This window comes from Numenius arquata, chromosome Z, assembly GCF_964106895.1.
Source record: "Numenius arquata chromosome Z, bNumArq3.hap1.1, whole genome shotgun sequence".
Taxonomy (NCBI): Eukaryota; Metazoa; Chordata; class Aves; order Charadriiformes; family Scolopacidae; genus Numenius; species Numenius arquata.
Window position 1 is genome coordinate 30,306,989 of NC_133616.1, and position 21,751 is coordinate 30,328,739.

Genomic DNA, 21,751 nt, shown 5'->3' on the forward strand with positions numbered 1-21,751 from the left:
TTTCTTTCCACATCCTTACAGAAATATAAGGTATTTCGCTATGACTATCCAGTTAAATAAAAACAATCTTTTGATTTTTAAAAATCCCAACAGCAGTATTGTTGCCACCCTTCAGCTGCACAACACTGTGCATGTGTTTTTTTTGAGAGTGAGTCCAAAGTGTAGGTACAGAGATCTGAAACAACAGGAAGGTTTAGGTCTGAAATTATTGTCGTAAGGGCTGATGCCTTTGTTGGTGATTTGCATTTCATCTCGACACGTTGGACTGGTGAATAAACTCTCTTCTACTCTCTCTGTCAAACACAATACACTATTTACCCACTTGCTAATAAACTTATTCCTCTTAACAAAGCCTCTCATACCATCGTTTTAGAACTTGCAGCAACACCTTCTCCGCCTACAATAGATCAGTGCCATAACAATGCACTATTAGCAAGTTTTGTACTTTGTTGACTATAGGTCTATGTAAATCCTGTGCCACACACTCATTGCTTACTAGTTTCTTTGTGAGAACTATGTTTACCAAAAAGATACAGAATACCATTTCAGCTAGTGGCAGAAAGGGACACTTACCAGATAATAACAAGAAATATTTTCCTTCCTATCCTTACATATTTGAATGTATTTGCTAGCCAGCTCCCCCACCCCAGAGATTATCTAATCTACCTCATCCATTGGCAAGATATATAGCCTGTCTATAAAATAATACTGATTTCTAGGTGTCTGCCTTATCATAAAAAGACCAATCCTTATTTTATTACATCCTTAAAATACATTTTAAGTGGCAGAGCAGCAGGCTATATTTCTGAAGCTCATATACATGGTTCATATAGTAAAAGTCTTGGTGAAAGAAAGGACAATACATGGAGTTTGTAATTTAATAGATACCTCCTGTTCCACAAGAGACTCTAAATTCAGTAGCTATATTATAACACATCATTGTCATTTTAATTTAGTACCAAATTTTGGTTCGATGGGCCATAGCTAGCCTCTACTAGCTTATGCAAATCATACACATTCATTGTAAACAACTTCAATAAAACATCCTTTCTACTACAATGCCGTTTCAGCAGATGATTTAGAAAAGATAAATATTTCTCTATTCTTAAAACACAGCTGAATTGAAAAATTGTTGTCAATGATCCTATGGGAGAGTGCGAAGACATATCCAGACCCTTCAGAGCACTGCCCCATGATAGCACAAGAGGCAATGGGCACAAATTGAAATATAATAAATTCCACTTAAACATAAACAAAAATATTTAACTGTGAGGGCGGTAAAATACTGCCACAGGTTTCCCAGAGATCATCTGTAGCATCTCCATTCTTGGAGATATCCAAAACTGACTAGACATGGCCCTGAGCAACCTGCTATGGCTGACGCTGCTGGGACCTGTGATGGAGGCTGGATTGCATCATCTCCAGAGGCCCCTTCCATCCTCAGCCTTTCTAAGTTTTGGTGACTCTGTGATGCTTAAACATGCTGGATAGACACTCATTTTCAGCTCTTTATACTAATAAAACTATAAAATTTTTATTATATGCACTGTTTCCCAGGTCCTGTGTGACCTCAGGTCATGGGTTGACTGCAGGCTCAGGTGATAAATGAGGCCGAGGCAGAGCGTTTCTCTGAGCTGTGGCTGCTGGCAGACAGGGTAGCCCTGAGACTGGTCACAGGCTACTGTGGGAGAGGCTGTACTACTCTGTCTAGGTGACTTCAAGGAAACCCTTTCATATCCAGGAAAGCAAAGAGAAACTTCTCAGGAGGGTTAGTTATGCCACAGGTGCCTGCTGCAGGGTTTCTTGCAACTGCTCTGATGCCTTTTATAAGGTGGTTAATCCATGAAGGATGCTAACCTAGAGTTGCTGTCTGCCTCAGCCTGATGGTATCCCTAGTTTGTGCACTTGATCCCAAGATAGGCCCAGTGCTAACAGTGCATTCACTGAGCACATCTCCATCAGACGTGCTGCTGGTGTTCAACAGCAACAGAGGGTGGGTGGATCACTAGTTGTCACTGTCATAAGAACAGAAAGAAATAAATTTAAGACTTTTGCATCTAATTCTTCACAAATAATGTGAACTCTCAGACTAGGCTGTCAAGTTCATTAAGTAGCTACTCTCTTCCTATTTATTCAGAAGAGAAAAAGTAATGCCATTTCCCTCTCTGCCAATACAGTTCTTGGCAACCTACTGGAAAGTATTTTACACTTTTTTTTTAATGCACACACCAGTGTTTAGAAAGGGGAAATTTCAATGAACACAGAGTATGTTTCCTCATTTTATCCTGCATAGAAACTAAAACAGCATAACTAGAAAAGAATACTAAATACATTCTAACAAATCTAAACCTATTAAAATTGTATTGCCTATATGCTCAGTATTAGGATTTTCAAAGCCATTTAAGTTGCTTTCTGTCTATTCTGTTGTTCAAACACTCTTAGGAGCAGGTAGCCTCTGTCACAGGAACAAACTTTTTGATGCCCTTAATAGAAAAATTAAACAGTTTGGCCATCCCTTAACCGTTTATTTAAGTACCTTGCAGTGGTCCATCATAAAGTTGTTTCCTATTAGCACAGGTCTCAATTCTGCAACTGACACATGCTAACATTATGATCTCTGAGTGAATCCACTGAACACAACGGGAATGCTCAGACTTTGTGAAGTTCAGCACAGACAGACACATGCTTGCTTTGTAAAGGTTGTATCTGAGATGACAAGGGGAAAGCCAAGGCATTTTATAGGCCAGCTTTTAACCAGAATAGCTCAACAAAAATAGGAAAAAAAGTCTTTATTTTAGAGATTGAAAAGAATTCATTGTTTGCTATTCCAACTAAGTTAAAAAAATGACTCTTACATCTTTTTATTTAAACATTCTTGTTATGGGGCTTGACTGTACAATTGTCTAAACAGCCATGTAGTTTACCTCTGAATTTATGAAGCCCATATCACAGTTTTTAATTTATTTTTTTTTAACCATAAATATTTTTCCTCCTTGCAACTTTGAAATGGATTAGAGCAGGAGAAAGAAATTACTTGGTCTTCCAAGGACTGAACTAGCTGCAAGGAGCAAGAAAATGTGCCTCAGCTGCATTTGTAGTTATCTGAAGTTGAGCCTCGGCATAAAGTCAGGATGCAGAGCTGCATCCTTAGTTTCTGGTGCTGCAATCATTTCTGAGCCATCTGTCCACTGGGGCCAGCAATTACAGCAAGGTCGTTTCTCCCCATTTTCTGCCCATAGTTGCAGGCAAGCAATGCCAAGCAACAGCTCAACACAACCCTGAACAAGGCAGAGGCTTGAGATGAGCATGCCCTACCCTTTCCTGAAAGCGAGACAGACCGTAGGTACAGGCTTTTGATCAATAAGGTCATATTTTATTATAGCATCAGATAAAAAAAACTTTTAAATAGAAACACCCAAATGAATGGTATGAGGTGAACAAAGTGGAGGGGCTTGGACAAAAATTTTTTGGAGGAAGAGTGCAACTCAGAAAAACATGTATTTTTTCCAGAAGCCTTGGCTGCTAATCCAGCAACTGTGAGCACTGAAGAAACCCTGCAAAATCTCCTCTGAATCCCTAGGAAACTCTCTTCCTTCAGCATCTCGGAGGCTTTGTGTTAGGTCTGCTCCAACTGAAAAAAGCGCCAGTATTTCTCAAGGTGCTGCAGTCACCACATATGCTATCAATGCCTCCATCCCTGCCTCTTGGATTGCACATCTAGAGCATCTCCCACAAGCAGCTGCTTTTTACTGGAGTAGATCTCCCTCCAACCCATAGTGCCCACCTCCCTGCGATGCCGCAGCCAGGAGGACATAAGCAGGTGGGTTTCCTGGTGGCTGCCAAGTCACACCTTGAAAAAAGTTTCCACTTTCATATAGGAAACCAAGCAAACCAAATGTCCATCACAAGGATATTGGCAAAAAAAAAAAAAAAATTGCAAAAAAAACCCCACGGTGAGGAAAGACAGACTTACCGACTTTGTGTCTAATGAGGTGGCATTTTCATCTGGTGGGAGGTAGGGAAGAAGGGAACTGTTTCTATCTACTCAAATAGATTTGCTGAAAATGCAAAGTAGCTAATAAATCCCAAAAAAAACCCTGGTTACACGGTTGGTGTTTGGATGCCTATGAGCAGGGCGAGGCAGCCCCTGTGAGAGTGTCTGCATGCACCCAACTGTTCCAGAATCCCGTTTGCAGGATCAAAGATGAAAGGCATGTTTCAGCTAAACAGAAGAGGACATACATCAACACTGATGACTAACCCTTTTAAAGCTAACAAAACACTAGCTAACACAACACATCCGATCTTACCTTACGACAGGAGCATTTTCAGGGTTTTTGCAAAGTTAACCAGAAACAGCTAGATACGGGCCTGTGCCAAACAGGGTTACAAACAGCAAGTAGCCGCAAGCCACATGAGAAAGGGGCCAAAGCTCTGCTATTCAGGTGGGAGAGACAAAGGCAGATCCTCTGCAGGATTATCAAGCCGTGGGATACAGCTCCTGGACCCCATTCAATGGCAATATGTAAGCAAATGTCATCAAAAGCTTTTCACCTCCCTTCCTCCTAACATCTTCAAAGTTTGCTGCTCTCCCTGTGTTACTGTGCGGGCTGGGGTGATGGGTCTAGGAGGCGTTTACAGAGGAACCGGCTGAAAGAGAAAAGACAGGGGTGAAGGAAAGTAAGGGCTAAGTTGACATGGAAATGAAAGCTGGACCACTATCCTGTGTGCCTAGGGACACTTCCACCAACCCACTGACCTCCTCCCCGCCAGTTGTTTCCCATACCCTGAGCCAGGCCACCACAGCCAGCCACTCACCCTAGGAGAAAATCTGCATTGCCTGAGTCCCTTCACAGCGATCCCCAGGCTTTACACTACTCTTTCCAGTATTTGTAAGACAATATGTTTCCATTTTTGGAATGGAAAAGAAAGCCCATGGCCTTCAAGACAAAAAGTCCGCCCTGCATCTTTCGTTTTCTCAGTCACTCTCTATGCTGGTAGGGATGCCGAGGAGCAGGGTAACATTGTGAGCCTGCTGCCAGCAACTCCCCAAACCTATCTGCTTCCTATCAGCACTCCTATTCCTACTAGCTAAAGAGTAACCACCTGCCTGAAAGAACTATTGTCCCTCACAGCTTGTTTGTGTTCACCTTGTGGCAAGTCCCCCCTAGTTCTGTTAGTCCTGGGAGACAACATCTCTGTAAATAGCTTAACCCCTTCTCAAGCCAATTAACAACATGAATGAGATGACAAGTTTTCACAGCCAGTCTCGCAAAGCAGACTGACATCTCGTTGACCGGCGCAGGACATGCAGTGGCTCCAGGAGAAGGTGCCAGGACACCCGAGGCGGCGCTGCTGTGATTCGTTTTGCATCTTTTGACAAATCCCCCATTCCCCAACTTCCTGGCCCAAGGCTGAGACTAAATATATTTGCTCCCTCACTAACCTGTTGTTGGGATGAAATGGGATGAAAGATGTTGAAATCTCACGGGAAGAGCTGCAGACTTGTAAAATCTTAAGTTTATATTTGTGACTCTGGCTTATATAAATATATAATTGCAATTAAGTAACACAGTCAATCAGAAACTTAACCTCTGAATCTGAGCATGGGCTATGACCCACAAATTCCGCACAATGATTACAAAATATCTAATGAACTTCATCTAATACACAAGCGTTAAGTAATTTACTAAATGCCTGATAAAAGAAGAGTAGGATTAGGAGAGGGCCTGGCAGAAATTCCAGTGGCTTTGCCTCCTTCACGGCTCCCCATTGCTTCAGAGATAAAGATTACGGTTTCTAGGGTAACTAGACACACACACACAAAAAAAGGACACATTGTCTAATTCGGCTTCCTGAGACTGTCAGAGCATTGATGGGCCAGAAGCGTAACCTAAGCATGATTATGAAAGAAATTTGTAATTTATGTAACCACTTATTTTAAATCACAGTCATGCCTCACATACATTTTTAGTTTTAAGGGTAATTCTCATATTTAAATGTACAGTTTCTAACAAATACTGACACTTTAAAATTCACAGACCGTTATTAGAGACACATAGAGGACAGATGGTCCTGTTGTGTATATGCATATGTTATCACTGAGGGATTTAATACTTTGCTTCATGCCACACCCACACATAAATGTAAAGATTTGAATAAATATATAATTTTCCTATGATATTTATGTTTCTGTATCGTTTATGTGCATACACATGCACAGATGATAGACCAGATTACCATTTCAGATCACAGCCTTTCACACTGTGGAGGAGAGTAAATGATGCAGGTCTTACAGAGCTGTAAGGGCCAGAAGTGATGATATGTCGGTAAAGTTGGGGACTAGTGACCCTTTAAAATAACAGAAACTTAACTTTGTCTCATTTGGTATTTGCTAGCCAAGGGTATGGGCACACCTATGTGGTCCCACATGGACACTTGGGCTGTCTCTTTGTGACACAGCTCTGCTCCATTTTCTGCCTCTGAAACCAGGAGGAGAAGACACCATACTGCTGCTGCAAAGCCTGCAGGGTGCTGCTACCACCTGTCTTCAGGCACAGCAACCGTTCTTCGCCTGCATGCACCCTCCTGCCCTCTTCTCAATGCACTCCCAAAGCTTCATGTCACAGCATCTGAAGCAGCAGCATGTCTCCACCTCTTCAGGACCCATCTTTTCCACTTATCAAAGTCCAGGATGACTCAGAGACAGCATTCCTTCCTCCGCCTTCAACTGCATTTAGGTCACTAGCGCTGGGTCAGACAACTTCCACCCAGTTATCCAGAACCTAAATGTGATGTTACTCAGATGTTCCGGCTGGGATGATGGCAATATGTTAAACCACGCTCAGGAATGTTCCCAGGCACTGGAAGGTGATCGTCAGTTCTGCTAAATTGTTTGAGTGGCCCCAGCATTTTTTTGGCCCATGCAAACTTGCACTCCTCTGGAGCGTTCCCAGGCAGGGTTCAGGAGCCAGAGCACTCCAGCGGCCACCCCAAGCAGCTCATGTGCAGTCACCCTGATTTACCAGGACAAGGGGCTCCTCAAAGAGCTCATGGCTGTGTCGTGCCAGCTGGTCTCTGTGCCAGAGACTCTTCCCAGGCATGTTCAATTTACTTAGAGCCTTTGAGACTTTTCCAGGTCAGGGCTGATCACCCAGGTATGGTTGATGGAGCCGTTCTCAATGCTAATGAGCGAATTCCTTTCTAATAATTCAAGGTATTTGGTATTCACACTTACCGTGAACAGAACCAATGCCTTGCAGGTGTCTGTTTTGCAGATTATGAGCTGTTTTAAATTTAAATGTAATTATCTATTTTAAATTCTCACCATAAACATCAGACCTCCAGTATGAGAAGTCTTCCACATTCAGAGCCAAGCAAGAGTTTGAATCCACGACAAAATCCTCCAATAAGTAACTGGAAGCCCTAAAATGACACCACAGTAGTCTGTTCATGCCTAGTGCTGCTGTAAGCATCCCAAATCCTGGTGAAATCCAAACCAAAAAAAACCCCACCACCTAGGTTACTGTCCAGCAAAGAGCTTGCAATGAGCACTGTCACTGATTTAACCTCATCCTGTTCTGTGGGAAGGCTGATTTCTTCCGGTATCCTTTGAATTTCAAGATTCTCTGCAATAAGTGTCCCACTCCCCTAGCCAAGACGTACTGCAAAGCCCTCAAACACAGGTTAACCGAGCAGTGCTGAGGTCTGAAAGTCATTTAATACTGTGGCCCTGACTCTTTTGGGCAAATAAACACCCCAAGAAACGTGTGGCTTTCAGGGGGCAGCTGCAGGAATTTTAATAGGTAGATTAGAAGATTTCATAAAAACTCTTGCAGAAAACAATACTTCCTGCTACTGCTTTGCCTTTCCCTATCTCTGCTAAACAAGCACTGCAATTTCATTCCCAGGGCCAGGAGCCCAGGTGCTCAGTTACACAAGTCACACTGTACAGGCTAGTGACGGCAACTGAAGTACCGGCATCCTCTCTGCACTGTGCTGTGACTTGTGGACACCTTCTCTTTCACTTCCTCCTTCAGAGCTCTATAGGCAAAGGGATGAAGTAACAAGAAGTGAAAGGACCCAAGCAAGGAAGAAAGGCCCTGTTCCTTTGCTCCAAAGCAATGGATGCACACTTGAGGAAAATCCTCTTCTAGGCAGGACAGCGGGTCAGTGCTTAGCAGTCCCAAGCAACTGAACCTCCAGGGTGTGTGCGTGAACAACCCTGCATGATGTTATTTTTGACTTGGACAGTGGTCAGCAACACCTTAAGGCCAGAGAGGTGCTAAGCCAATATAGAAAATCAATAGCATTAAAAAAAAAAAACCCACACCAAAAAACCAAACCAACCACCCTGTATACACATAAAAATTCAAATACACTTAAAAGATCAAAGAGTTTGGCTATATGTGTGCATTATATAGAACAACTGGAATTTTTTTACACACAGACAGCATTTTTTGCCTTGAGAATAATTAGGAAGGATTCAAGATGCTTAATTCCGCTTCCAAGTCATATCAGGCACTAGCTAAACTGTACTGCAAGCATCAACAAACTTGCATTTCCTGTTCTTAAATGTTTTGAGGCTCTCCAGTCTTAACTTTGAGATATACATCGTAGTAGCAGCAGCAGAACAGAACAAAGGGGAGGGAAGTGCAACTGAAGCAGAAGCTTAAACCAAAGCAGTAAACTGCATGTTGTTGTTGTGCTTTTATTAAGAGGACATGAAAAGGACATTATAAGGGATTCAAAGCATTTTGGGGGTGGGGATGGAGGAGAGGAAGAGACAACACTTGAAATAAACATTCCATGGAGAGAAAATCTCTAATAATTTATTGACCTTCAGTTTCACATTGTGAAAAAAAATGCAAATTTTACAAAACCTTAAGATGTAGTAGTAACAAAAAGACACAACATAGACAATTTTACTTCTTCACTTGCACAGTTTTCTTTTAGCCCATGAACCACATCTTCAATAGCCAGGAAAGGGAACATTATTCTGCTCTAATCACTCTTATTCAGACAGGTGTCAGACCTAGAGAAAAGGGGCTGCACAATTATACCAGAAGAGGAAGGCTGTCCTTTGTTATATGTTTCTACAGCAACCAGCCTGCAAAATAAGAGGAACCTTCCCATCTTATGCCAGGGTTTTTGTGTGCACTCCACTGTGAACTGCATTTGCTTCAAAGTGTGGGGTGTTTTGCAGGACTAGAATGGTCAAGTAGCTAGCCAGGATTCCCACATCAATTCAAAGAGCAAGAGCCTAGCGTATTCCCTGCAGAGCCAGAGGCCCACCCCGACTTCAGCTTCCTTCACCCTACACGCAGGAATTAATCGAGGACTTGAAAGCAGACCACAACTTTGGAAACAGCTGCAGAAAATTCACCCCACTTTCGGAAGTTGCATGGCACTAGAAAACAGATTTCATAAGCCAAGTGGTTATACGCAGTGCAGCTTCACGCCTGGACTCTGATCAGCTTGACAGAGAAAACAGGTCTTGAACCTATATGCCCTTATTCAAACAAAGGGGCCCCTGGGGACCCGGTTCTTCGCTTCCTCGTGCAGCCACTAGTGCCTGGGGAGAGGACATGCAAAAGTGCAGGAAGTCTGATTTTATGCCTTCCTTCACACTCCCGGGAGCGATCCACAAGATGAAAGGCAACAGGAATTCAAGGCTGTTTGCTTCACCTGGGCAACCTGTGCAAGTGTGGGAATACAGAAAGGAGCCCTACCCTATCTAAGATATTATCCTATTGCTTAAAAGCCATCTAAGAGAAAAGAACAACACTGGGAGGGGGTGGGGGGGAAGGCTGTGGGTTTAAACACCTTTTCAATCTATCATTTCAAGAAATCAGTTTAACCAGAGGAACTATAACTGTTCACATCTAGGTGGGCCTCACCCTTTAAAAAACTGCTAACGCCTTCACTAATTAACCAATGTTCTCTCAGTATTCACAGAACTCCAAATACTCTATCTCTGAAATGTAAGGGTCTACTCCAAACAGCAAGCCTAATATAAGGCAGCACAGAGAAACTTCCAGTGATCAGTGTAAACACTTTCAGATGACAAAGCTTTCACAAATACAGCTACATCACTGTCACACAGAGAAAGGCAAGCATCACCAATGTGACTATTTTTGTTTTGCATGCACACATGCAGCTGTTTACTTACACGGCAGCACACACCAACCACGTAACTGAATGTGCCAGTTAAGTTGGGCTCCAGAAACACTTAGGAAAAAACACAATACGATACATGCTTCATGACAGGATCTGGCAAAGAAAGCACCTGTGAAACATAAGCTTCTGAAATCCAGAAGAAAAAGAGTAGTTTCAGCTCTGTCTCAAGACCAGACTGGTAAGAAACAAATTTATTTAAAAATCAAAGTTTGGTTTCTCAGGATTGTATCTATCGCTTCTGAGTGACCAAGTGTTTAAAGACACACCTGGCTAAGCAAAATAAAAGGCAGCAGAGTTTGAGGGCTATATTTAAGATTAAGAGGTTTGAAATACGTTTTTTATCCCCATAAGAATTTTGCCAGAGCACTTAGGTCTTTGACATCTGGCCACTCAGATCATCATCTGAAATCCAGATGGATGAGGCAATCCAGTCAGTGCAAAATTACTGCTCGTTGTCTTTTTTTTTTTTTTAAGACTTCATCACTAACCTATCTTGAGGTTCTTTTGTTTTTATTCTTGAATCACCATACTCCACTCACTCAGCTCAAGGTGGCTATATTGTAGGTATCCCTCCTCCAACCCAATAAATAAATAAATAACTTTGGACAATGACTTCATCTGGGCTTGGTATCCAGAAGCTCTTCCACAGTATTTGCATTGCAATCAGGAAGCTGCACAAAGAGAGAGCTGCAAGAGATTTTGGCTATTTCCAGATTAGAAATTGAAAGGCATGACCAACAAATGAAATGTAGCAAGGACACCATCTACAAGACACACCACAAGCAACCTGGGGAGCTGGTGGCCTGAGAAAGTGACCTTCATGGCTTCTTCCAATAGTACGTGTGTAATTTAAGATCCTGCCTTGTAATCCTTCCATTTCCGACCGGGAAGCCACCCCTGCCTCCCACCTCCAACTGTTACCCAACAGTTTTCTTTCTTTGTGCAGCAGAGCAAGTCAGCGATCACAAAATGTGCAAAACATACAACAATTCACACAAGCCCTTGCAACATGGAGACAATTGCAGGCATTGTTTCAGCATGCAAGCACTGAACAATAAATAACTAGATCTACAACAAGGAACGTAACAGGGATGGGACAGTTTGAATTACTTATAAATACAGGGAGGAAAGGGAACAAGGAGCGTTTGGGAGATGCCATTCGCTCCCCACTGTTGCAGAAACGTTTCACCACCGGGCTGTTCCTTATCAAGCGGAAGGTCACTGGCTGCACACGGGACAATGCAACGCGGGATCTGAGAGATGCTGTAGGCACTGCCCACAGACAACGCACGCTCCGGTTAGCAGAGTTGAGCAGCCACACCGCTGTTATCTCCATTCACAGTGGCATCTCACTGTTCCAGACCTGGCCTGCTTCCCCTGCAGCTGGCGCTGGCACTTCAAACCACCACAAAGACAGGTGACAACCATTTCGAATTTCACATACAAACAGCAGAGTCCATGGAAATAAGTGCTGTGTGCTGCACAGCTCAGAGAAGTTGTCTCTTCTTTTTCTCCTTTGAAGGGCTGATTAATATTGGCGTTAATCCACAATTACTAGCACAAGGACCAGATCATAGGTTTGTCCATTCATATTTAAACCACGTGCTGAAGCACTGAAGACAGTTATTTTTCTTCCCATTCCTTCATGTCTAGGTTAGATAATTTACAAGGTGCAGATGATTTTCTTCAAATGCAAGAGACGCTGAATGATTTTTCTTCATTAAAACCATTTCTCCAGATCTGAGGTTCCAATTCTCTTCTCCAAATAAAGGAGTAAGCTAAAAGCATGGGAAGAGGCAGGGGGAAGAAGAGAGGTAAGACTTAAATTGTTTTACTCAGACAACGTACCATAACGTTTTTTGTCAGATGTCAAATTAAATCTCAAAGCTACACTCAGGATACAATGGAGTTGATGAGCTTCCCCACCGCACCACCACCACAGTGTTTGTGTGCCAACTACTGATAAATAAGCCAGCCAAAACCATAATTATTTAGGGTCAGATTCTGCCTTTATTATTCTACTAGCCTTACTCTGCAAACCATCCTCCTGACCCCAGAAAGACTGTTTAATCATTAATTTAGTCATTTGAAACCTAAATCAACAAGCCCAATACAGTTCAACATGACAGCCTCCACATCTCGCATGCTTCAATTTTTCTATGTTCCCCGAAAATCTCAAAGCCTTGTGGATTTCTTTCAAGTGAACATAACCTTGTGTAACTTCTCTTCCACAAAAGCCCACATGAACACTTAGTGCAAGAGATCTTTCTCTCCCCAGGCCAAGGCAAACCTGGTTGGGGTGAAGCAGAAGGGAAGGTGAAGATGTCTCACCCCAGTTCACCATGAAGAATTCCAAATTGAATTTATGCCCAATATTGAAATATAGAAAAGGACATACAATCCCCTTACTTAAAACTTATCTGCTATTCATTAGAGCAGAGGCCTGCATCATTTCTTTTCACACAGCAACATACCATGCATCAACAATTCCATCCTAGAGTCCTTTATAAAAATTGATTATTCAATGAGAAATCCAGTCTTTGGATGCTGAGATTGTGCTTTGCTTTTTCACTATGAAGCTGTATTAAAATACCAGCTTCCAAACCATCATCAGCTCATCACAGTCATTTCTGACAGCGCTGCTAGAATTTTGGGAGGCAAATCCTGCATCATTACTATACAAAAGGAGCTCCAGTGAACTCACAGTTCACTTGAACATACTTCATTTCTCTCAAGCTGTGATGTCTAAGAACAACAGGGATCACTCACAGGAAACTCTACAGCCTACATAACAGCCCAGAGCATCAAGTATCTTTGCAACTGTGGACTTAAAACACACTATGTTCACTATGCCTAAAAAAACATCTCTGCGCTTAGTGTTGACTAGTATTTTCTAGACATTCTTCAGCATAACGTGCTATTCTTCTCACTGAAACACACTATCAACACTGAAGCCAAAACAATGTTCCCTGTCATGGGCTGACTTTTAAAAAATATTATAAACAATTCCGAGACGAAGGGAAAAAAAATAAAAATCCCCAACCTACTCAAAAGCCCCAAGTTTGAGCAACACCACAAAGCAGACTGAAGCCTTCCTAAAAGCTGTCAGACTGGGGCCACACAGCACCATGAAAACAGAGGGTAATCAGAAGTAATTTCCTTTTGTCCCTCCCACCCACTGACAGAGCAGCAGGAGTCAGTACAAAAAAAAAAACAACCCTACTTGCTGGATGAGCACACAGCACTGGTGAGATTTCAGCCTACAGCCGCATTCAGCCAGTTATCTTCTGTGTTAGTTAAGCCAGTTATCTCGTGTGCTAGTGAAGCCAAAATAATGGCTTTTAACAAGATACTGCAGAGCAAAGGAAAGGGTTTTGCACTGTTATATTCTGAGGACTCTTATTCAAAATAAAGCACTCTCTCTCATGTAGTGTAAACTTCAGAACAATTAAGTCAGTCTCAGAAGAATAAGTCAATATTTTTCTTGGCACAGACCTAAGTCCAAGCATTCAATACTGCTGCTCTGATAACACTGAGAACTGCTGAAAGTCAGTAATAATAGAAATTAACCGAAGATGTCAAGATTGTTCCCAGCTAGGGAGGAAGCCACCACACCGAAATCAGGGCTTCCATCTGCCGGCTGTCGGGGGGTGCGATTACTTCCAGCACCCAGGATGTGGTTAAGTCCCAAGGGTTTGCCCTGCTTTCCCCAAGAGTAAGTCTGGGAAAACAAAGCGAGGAGTGGAGAGCGGGCAGCATCTTCAAAGCAACCAACCACCTGAGACAAGAGCAGCTGATGGCTCAGCACAGCCCAATTTCACACTAGATTTCCAGACTGACCTGCTGCTGTGCCCAACCTCCTGTTCTTTCCTCAACCAAAGCTCCCAGTCGGCTGAAAGACAACTACCAGATGAATCCTCAGTGTATCACAGAGAAAGGAACTTCATGACTACCCTACATGTCTAGGTATACACTTCTATCTACCCAGCTTCAGAGTTTCATATTTACTGCAAGAGTCAGGCAAATGTCTCCAGCTGCAAAAGACACCAGAAAAAAGAAGTATGGTCTGTCCCAAACAGAAGAACCTAGTGAAGGCTTTATACACAAGCTGTTCTTCCTATTTTCTGGAGAATCTCGTATCAGTCTGGACTTCTAGGTAACTTAGATGCAAAGGCAGAGCTCATTTAATTACCGCAACTATATTTATTTGCCTTGTTCCTTCTAACCTGACTGCTTTCATGGTTACACTCTACACTGTTCAAACCCAAAAAGAAACTACCACTCACAGGGCATGGATTATTTAGGATTAAGCATGCCACTATATTTGGTTGGTTGGTGGTTAACTGTGATTCTGTACTAAAGTCTCAAGGGTGGAGCGGAGGAAAAACGCAACACAACATCAAGGGGAGTCTGCCAGATTTGTTGCAAAATACACTGATTAATAGTTCTGGAAAATGTCTGTGACTAAGTGATGTAACTCTAGAAAAGATAAAAATAAGCAAAAAAATAGTAATAGTTGAAATAACAGTTAGTAGTTAGCATGAAAAAAAAAAAAAGCTTTGAAAAACAGTACGTGCAGGTACCAGATAGATATTTTTTTTTACTGTTTTTTTTCTTAATGTACCTTTTCTCCCATCCTCCTAAAAATAAAAAATTCACAACAACCAAAACAAGAAAGGCCAAATTCAGGCTTGCTTGCTTGTGAGAAGTTGCAATGCTGAAGCTGCACCTGGTAAGAGCTTGGACCATTATGTATAATTAAATTGTTTTGGAACAGTGTGTGCTATAGACTGGTAATTATTTTAGCCAGCAATATTAATTACATGCCTTCCCAACACTGTATCTAGTCCAATATATATGACCATAACTATTTTGAAAAATCTGCATTTTAAAGTATATCAATGAAGCAAATGCAACCTTCATCCATGCAGGTGCAACCATGAGGTCTAGATGAGATGGAAAATTAGGCCTGAAGTGCCTGTAAAACACCTTTCATAAGATAGCAAGTTTCCCCAAAGGCTGTCTGCATGAAGAAAGCATGCCGTCTGCCCGGAAATTCAAGTGAATTCACTATCAGGCTTCAGATCAGAATTCACAGTAGCTTTCTGAGGCCCTGTTACTGGATATATGGAGTGACCTGGCCTCTGTCGTCAGGATCACGGCACTGAACACGTTTAGCATGTATTTAGTATCTAAACACAGAGCAGGATTCCATTTCCAAATTTTCTGCACTTCCACACAAGTAAAGGACTGAGCAAAACCAACATTTTCAACATCTAAATCATGCAGGAAAAGGCCCTGTAAAGAGAACTGCCTCCAAGATGATTTAATTCTATGACTCTAAGATATGTGGCAAACTACTTCCAGCATCTTGGCTTTGCCACAGACACGGTGCCTGGCTTACAACAGTCCGGGAATATACATGTCTCAGTTGCTCCAGCAGTTAAAATTGGATTGAATATACTCATCCTCCTCAGAGCTGCTGGTGAAAAGCTTTGTGAAAAGCATTATTATGGTGGAATTCAAAGGTGCTATTTCTTACCTGATAATTTGGAATTGCAACACACACACAATTATGAGGGGAGGTGCTTCCATGTGCTGACAAATGCCGTGGGAATTAACGAATAGGGCACAGTTGTTATGCTGTTCCACACATCTAACGTGGGATCGTAGCAGTCCAACGTTTTGCACCTCTGAATGCCGAAGTAGCCTCCAACCACGTACAATTTGTTTCCCGATGCCACTGCGTGGCAGCTCATTCGCTTAGCTGTCACATCTCCCACCTTAGTCCACTGATACGTCTCACTGTTGAATTTATAAGCAGAGCATGCAGAGAATTCGGTATCTCCACCCATAATAAAAATCTGGTTCCCCAGCACAGCTGCAGCTGTGTAGCGCCAGGGCTGGGGGCAGGTGGCTGGTACCGTCCATCTGTTTTCACACTGATCGTAGCACTGAACTTTGGGCAGCTTGTCATGGCTAACACTGGTACCTCCAAAAGCAAACAGCTTAAGCTTTGCGCTGACTACAGCGGCATTGCTTACTCCCTCTCGCAGTGGGGCAACCATGGTCCATTTGTTGGTCACAGGGTCATACTGTTCTACTTGCTTTAAGGATACTGAAGGGGAAGCTGGAAGGCAACCGGTTGCAGCGGTGTGTCCTCCTACTACATACAAGCAGTGCTTAAGTTCAGCAGAACCATGCCCAAATCTAGCTACCAGCATGGGAGCAGCCTTTGACCACTCCTCATGAAGGGTGTCATACACCCACACGTCTTTGGAGACTCCATTTTCTGACCCTCGTCCCCCAGTGATATACACTTTGCAGCCTATGGCACAAGCACTGAACTCTTTCCGTGGACTTGGTATATCAGCCTTTGGAATGATCTCCTTTGCCTTTTGGTCCACCAGGTACAGTTTGTCACACATAAAGGTTTGGCCACCCAAAAGAAAAAGCGAATGGCCAGTTTTACGGGGTCTGGCACACAAACTAGTGACCACTCCATCATTCTGCAAGATCTTTAACTTGCATCTTATTGATTCTTCTACAATCTCTTTGCTTTTCCTTTGCTTGGTGATCAGTTCTTCCATGGCCACGTTCTCCATAAGGTATATAGCTGGCAAGAGGGCCAGTCTCACTGTCTGCAATAGCTCAGGCAGGTAACAGTGACGCTTACTCAGGTCATAGTTGACCCAGTTGATAGCTGACTCATATACCAGCCTTTCATCTTCAGTTTCTAATTCTTCACTGGAAAGGAGTTGCACTACCATGTCTTTTGGCAGCTGGAGGAAGTCTTCACTTTTACTGATACTCTGGAAGTTGCTAAGGCACATCCTCCAAGAGAGTTCATACAGCTTGGTGCACTGGTGAGCATCCGACAGCAAAAGCATGCCGAGACAGTTGGTGGGATGAAGGTTTTTCTCCAGAAACTCTGCACAAGCATCCCGAATGTCCTGAAACTCCAGCATGTCACCAGCCTCCAGCAGCGACTCCGCATTCTCCTCGTTGATGATAACCCTGGAAGAATATGCATAGTCCAGAAGAAGCTCCAAGACTTCTGGGTGAATCGAATTATGAAAGTTGACTTCACTGTCCTGGCTCTCCTTCAGGCCTCCGCTGAACATTGCTTCGAAATAGCGGCTACAAGCAGCTAGAACAGCTCTGTGGCAAGGGAACGACCTGTTCCCAGCATGGAGAAGTACATCTGTAAAGAGACGCTGCTGACGCAGAAGGTTCAGGTGAGTAAGGACACTATCAGCATAGGATGACTTGTGGAACAAGTATATGTTTATGGAGCCAGTGCTGGCCCTAGATTTGCGGTTTTCATGCATGCTGACTGACATTTTCTTTCACACCTGTAAAAGAAAAAAAATTAGTAAGATTAATGAGACAGTTAAATTCATTATTATTTTTTACATACAAAAATGGTATCTATTGTTCACTATAAGATGGGAAAAAAAGCACCTTAATTTATAGATGAGTGGACAGAGAATTGCATCTACCTTTGGCATGTGTTTATTTTTTTGTAATATGAGTTTCACAAATGACATACTCCAAATTTGTTGCCCAAGAGCAGGTTTATCTTGGGAAACCTGATCTCCAACTTTCAGAGCAATACAGTAAGCAAGTAACTCAGAAGAAAGAAAAGGAACCAGGACTGATTTTCTCACCCTTCCCCAAACTAGACCAGCTGATTCACTACATATGTACACATGCACATGCTTGAAACATTCTCCTGTACTGAATCATAGCAGGAAGAGCTACCAGACAGAATACCTAAGGAATGTCAAAAGCTGCACGGGGAACAAAAACCTACTAATCCCATTAGGAAGCTTCCCTTTGGTATAATGATTCCATATGCAACAGCAGAGAATGAAAAAAGGGAACTTTAAAACAAAATAAAAGCAACAATCATAAACTTGCACTTGCGAAACCTTTAAAAAAATATGATGCGTGCATTTTAGAGATTACATCTTGAACTCTGCCAGCAGCCGCCTGTTGTAGTGATACAGCATATGCGCGGGTAGAGTCAGCAAAAAAGTGTGTTTTGACTATCAACTGAAGTCACCGAGGCGTCGCCTGTGAAGCTGCCTCGAGAGTCAGGTACTCTGAGCACAAGCCACTGGCTCATTCTGAGGTTTGGAGGAGCCATAAAGCACAAGACATGTCCTACCCTACCCTCTTCCTAACAAACGCAACGCCATTCAGTCCCTGTTTGTGGAGGTGAATGTTACTGTCATCTGCCATGATACACACTTCTGTGTATGATGACAGCAGCAAATTTCCAGATTTAATTAAGAGTCAAGCCAAAACAGTATGGAGTACAGGGGAAGGGAGGAATATTGGCAGCCGTATAAAGCTAATGGCCAAAAAGCCACAGTGCAAGTAACAGGAGGTGAAGCACACAGAGCCCAGTGCAAGCTGTGGCTGTGAGCGCCACTGTAATAATTTCACCTATCCCTCCCCAAACTGCAGGGAAAGCTTGGAGAAAGAAGAGAACCAAACTTCCCTAATTACTGCGATATGCCCAGAGTCCCTTCTACTGCACCTTTAAATAAGGAACAGGGCAAAAGCCTACCTGGGAAGCACCCAATGCTCAAAGTCAGAGCATGACCTGGGGCCACCTGTGTAGGTTTTTAATGTGGATATACTTCCCTCTCTCACAGACTCAAACATTTTCATATTACTAAGCATGTTTAGGCAGTACAGAACTGTACAACTCTATTCCCACATTTCATGCTTCAAAATGACACAAGAGCTTTACAAGTCTCAAAAAAGAAAAAAAAGGGCACATTTTAAAATAAATATATGTATTTTTCTAGATTCATATGACCAGAACCTTCAATAAAATCAAGACCCTGTATGATTAATTTGGGTAGTGAACTCAATTTCAGAACAACCGATTTGTGTATATGCAATATACAACAGCTACAGATCAACTGCATCATAGCCAGTACCATCCTCCTGGCTACCTGTGCTAGAGAACAGAATAATTGATTTATCACATCAAACAGCAAGTCTGTGATACACCTTTCCCTTCAGTCAAAGCCGAAAAGTCCCTTAAACCAACATCAATTAAGGAACAAAGAGACACTATACTGCAAAAGCACCAGAGCCTGTTTACTTTAATCTGCAACATGATGATGAAACTTCACTAGGATTGAAAAGCACAAGCACCACAGCTCAGTACACAAGGCTCAATCCAAAATTCTCCAAAAGAGAGAGGAATCCTTCCCCTCAGAGCCACAGGGCAGATATCTGTCTCACTCTACTATACAACAGTTCGGAAAATTATTTTACCAGTGTTCCCTACACCAACCTATCAAATGCACTGAGCACAGAAGATCTTAAGGAGGCTGGTACATCTTCACAACACAAATCCTTTTACAAGGAAAACTGAGATACTTTTAATGCAATTGTCTTGCCCTGCAAATAAAGACTCAGATGGCATTCAAGGATCCTGAGCACTAATCTCAGACTAAAATTACCCACTTAATCTATAGCCAAAAAGATTATACTGACTATATGCAGGTTGAAACCTGCTAGAACTCAAGGATTACAGAAAGGGTCATGGCTTGAAATACTAGTACATAAACGGTTTGGAGATGCAGATGGAAAGGTGAACCCTTTACTGGCAAAGAACCATCATAATATACTACTATGATGCAGTGCAAAGCATTCACTGGATCTCTACAGACTGGCCTTTCTCACACTGAGGACCTACTCCTGCAAGTTTTCCTTGTCAGGGAGAGGACTGGAGCTAAACACCCACTGATCAGAGACAATAGAGTCAAAGATATAAAGATGCTCACTGGCCCCCCTGCTCTCCATCCCAACTGAGTGAATGCATAGACACCAGAGTCTAAGCAGGTCAGGATCTCTATAGAAACACAGTTCCTCTCCTTTCCCCCCATGTCTAACGGGGAATTCAGAGTATACTGAAGACTTTCTTTTATCATGCACACAGAGTTCAGCCGCTACTTGGGCAGGTAAAGTTCACATCAGAGGCTGCAAATGCAGGCATTCAGATCTTTCAACGGGCTCTGTACTCCTGCAAGCGCCACTTGCTCAGCATCATTCAGAATGAGACCATAACCACAATGAAATACAGATAAACATAAAAAAACACCCTGCAATTATGTGCACGTTGGAGGCTAGTGAGCTACAGAACATATGCAGAGGGGAGGAACAGATCACTGTGTGCTACCCAAGCCCACCCACATCCATACTAACGAACACTGCCGTAAAAAATATAAGAGCTATTCTCAAACAGCTACTGAGTAAGGCATTCAGCATTTCACCCCACTAAAATAGAATACTTGGTCTTTCAGTGGGCAATGCTGTTTCTTACAAAGCACTTGCAGATTTCACGTACGCTGGTCTTTAACTGTTCCAGTAACATTGCTTTTATCACCACAATGTCATCTATTGAGAAGAATCCAAAGTATGCCAATTCACATTTAAGATAAGCTAACATATTTCCCCAAACAGAACAAAGATACATATCTATAGATACCTTTTTCCTCCACTGTGGTTGCTGAGTTCACACATGGACTACTCGAACAAACACCCTTACAAGCAATTATCATAATTTACTAATAAGCAGTGTTTCTGCAAACACGTCCTTTTGCACTTTCTGACAATTACCTCAGTTCAGAATCTTACAAGAACATAAAAATGTAGAATGACATCTCTGATTTCTCTATTTGGTGTTGGAAATTATGCAAGCCTCAAATACTTCAGCAGAGGTAATTTACAGTCAGTGAGCAAATGTTCATCTTGAATAATGAGTCAATTCCCTTCAGGCATTTTTTCCTTAGAAATAATAATATTTGTATGTAAAAGACAAGAAGCGGTCAGTAAATTACAGATACAGATTTTATCTAGGAACAGAGGTTGAACCTAGACTTTGATTTATAATTACACTTCAACAGGCTACTTGTCACAGCAGCCCAGTAGTAAACACTACTTTAAGACTAAACAACAGACTCCCTGCCCTACTTCTGAACAGCTCTGCTGCACGCAGGTCCCAGCCTAAATCAAATGAAAAATTAAGTAGTTTCAAATTAGTTACACATCCCTGATGTAGACTCATTTTAATACGACTCCGTAATTACATGGTGGTGGTTGCATTTTTGTTTAGAATCAGTGAAACAGCTGAAGGAGAGGAAATCGGCTAAACATCCCATCGATTCAACCAACACCGCTTTCAACTGCTAAATCTGCAGCGATGCTATCAGTTTTGCAGAGCCAAACTCTTAACCTACCTAAAGTCCTCTAGCACAAACTCAGTGGCTTCCCGGGACCTGCAGCGAGATGGAAAGCAGGACACGCTGCTCCTGCTAGGAATGCATTACTGCTCACCACATGTAGACAAAGAAACCCAACTCTAAATCCACACACACGCACACCCCCACAGTTCACTCCATCATAACGCCTAAAGAACTCCCCCGTCTTTGAAAAGAAACTTGCTGGGTTGCTTCCCAACCTGGTAAAGAAACAGCACGAGAAGTTAAAATGCGCACTGGTTTCCTTTATAGAGCAATAACCACGTGCAAAAGTTTCTGTACCG

At 42.5% G+C, this 21,751-nt stretch overlaps 1 protein-coding gene across 1 annotated transcript; it reads right to left on the minus strand.

Annotated features, from left to right (window-relative positions):
* Positions 1-15,752: 15,752 nt before the first annotated feature.
* Positions 15,753-17,522, minus strand: ENC1 (ectodermal-neural cortex 1). The gene has a single exon (XM_074166268.1). The coding sequence runs from the start codon at positions 17,520-17,522 to the stop codon at positions 15,753-15,755; it is 1,770 nt and encodes a 589-aa protein (XP_074022369.1).
* Between the last annotated feature and the right edge of the window lie 4,229 nt (positions 17,523-21,751).

Excerpts from the sequence above, each read along its gene's own strand:
- ENC1 (XM_074166268.1), bottom strand. The coding sequence starts at position 17,522 with ATGTCAGTCAGCATGCATGAAAACCGCAAATCTAGGGCCAGCACTGGC.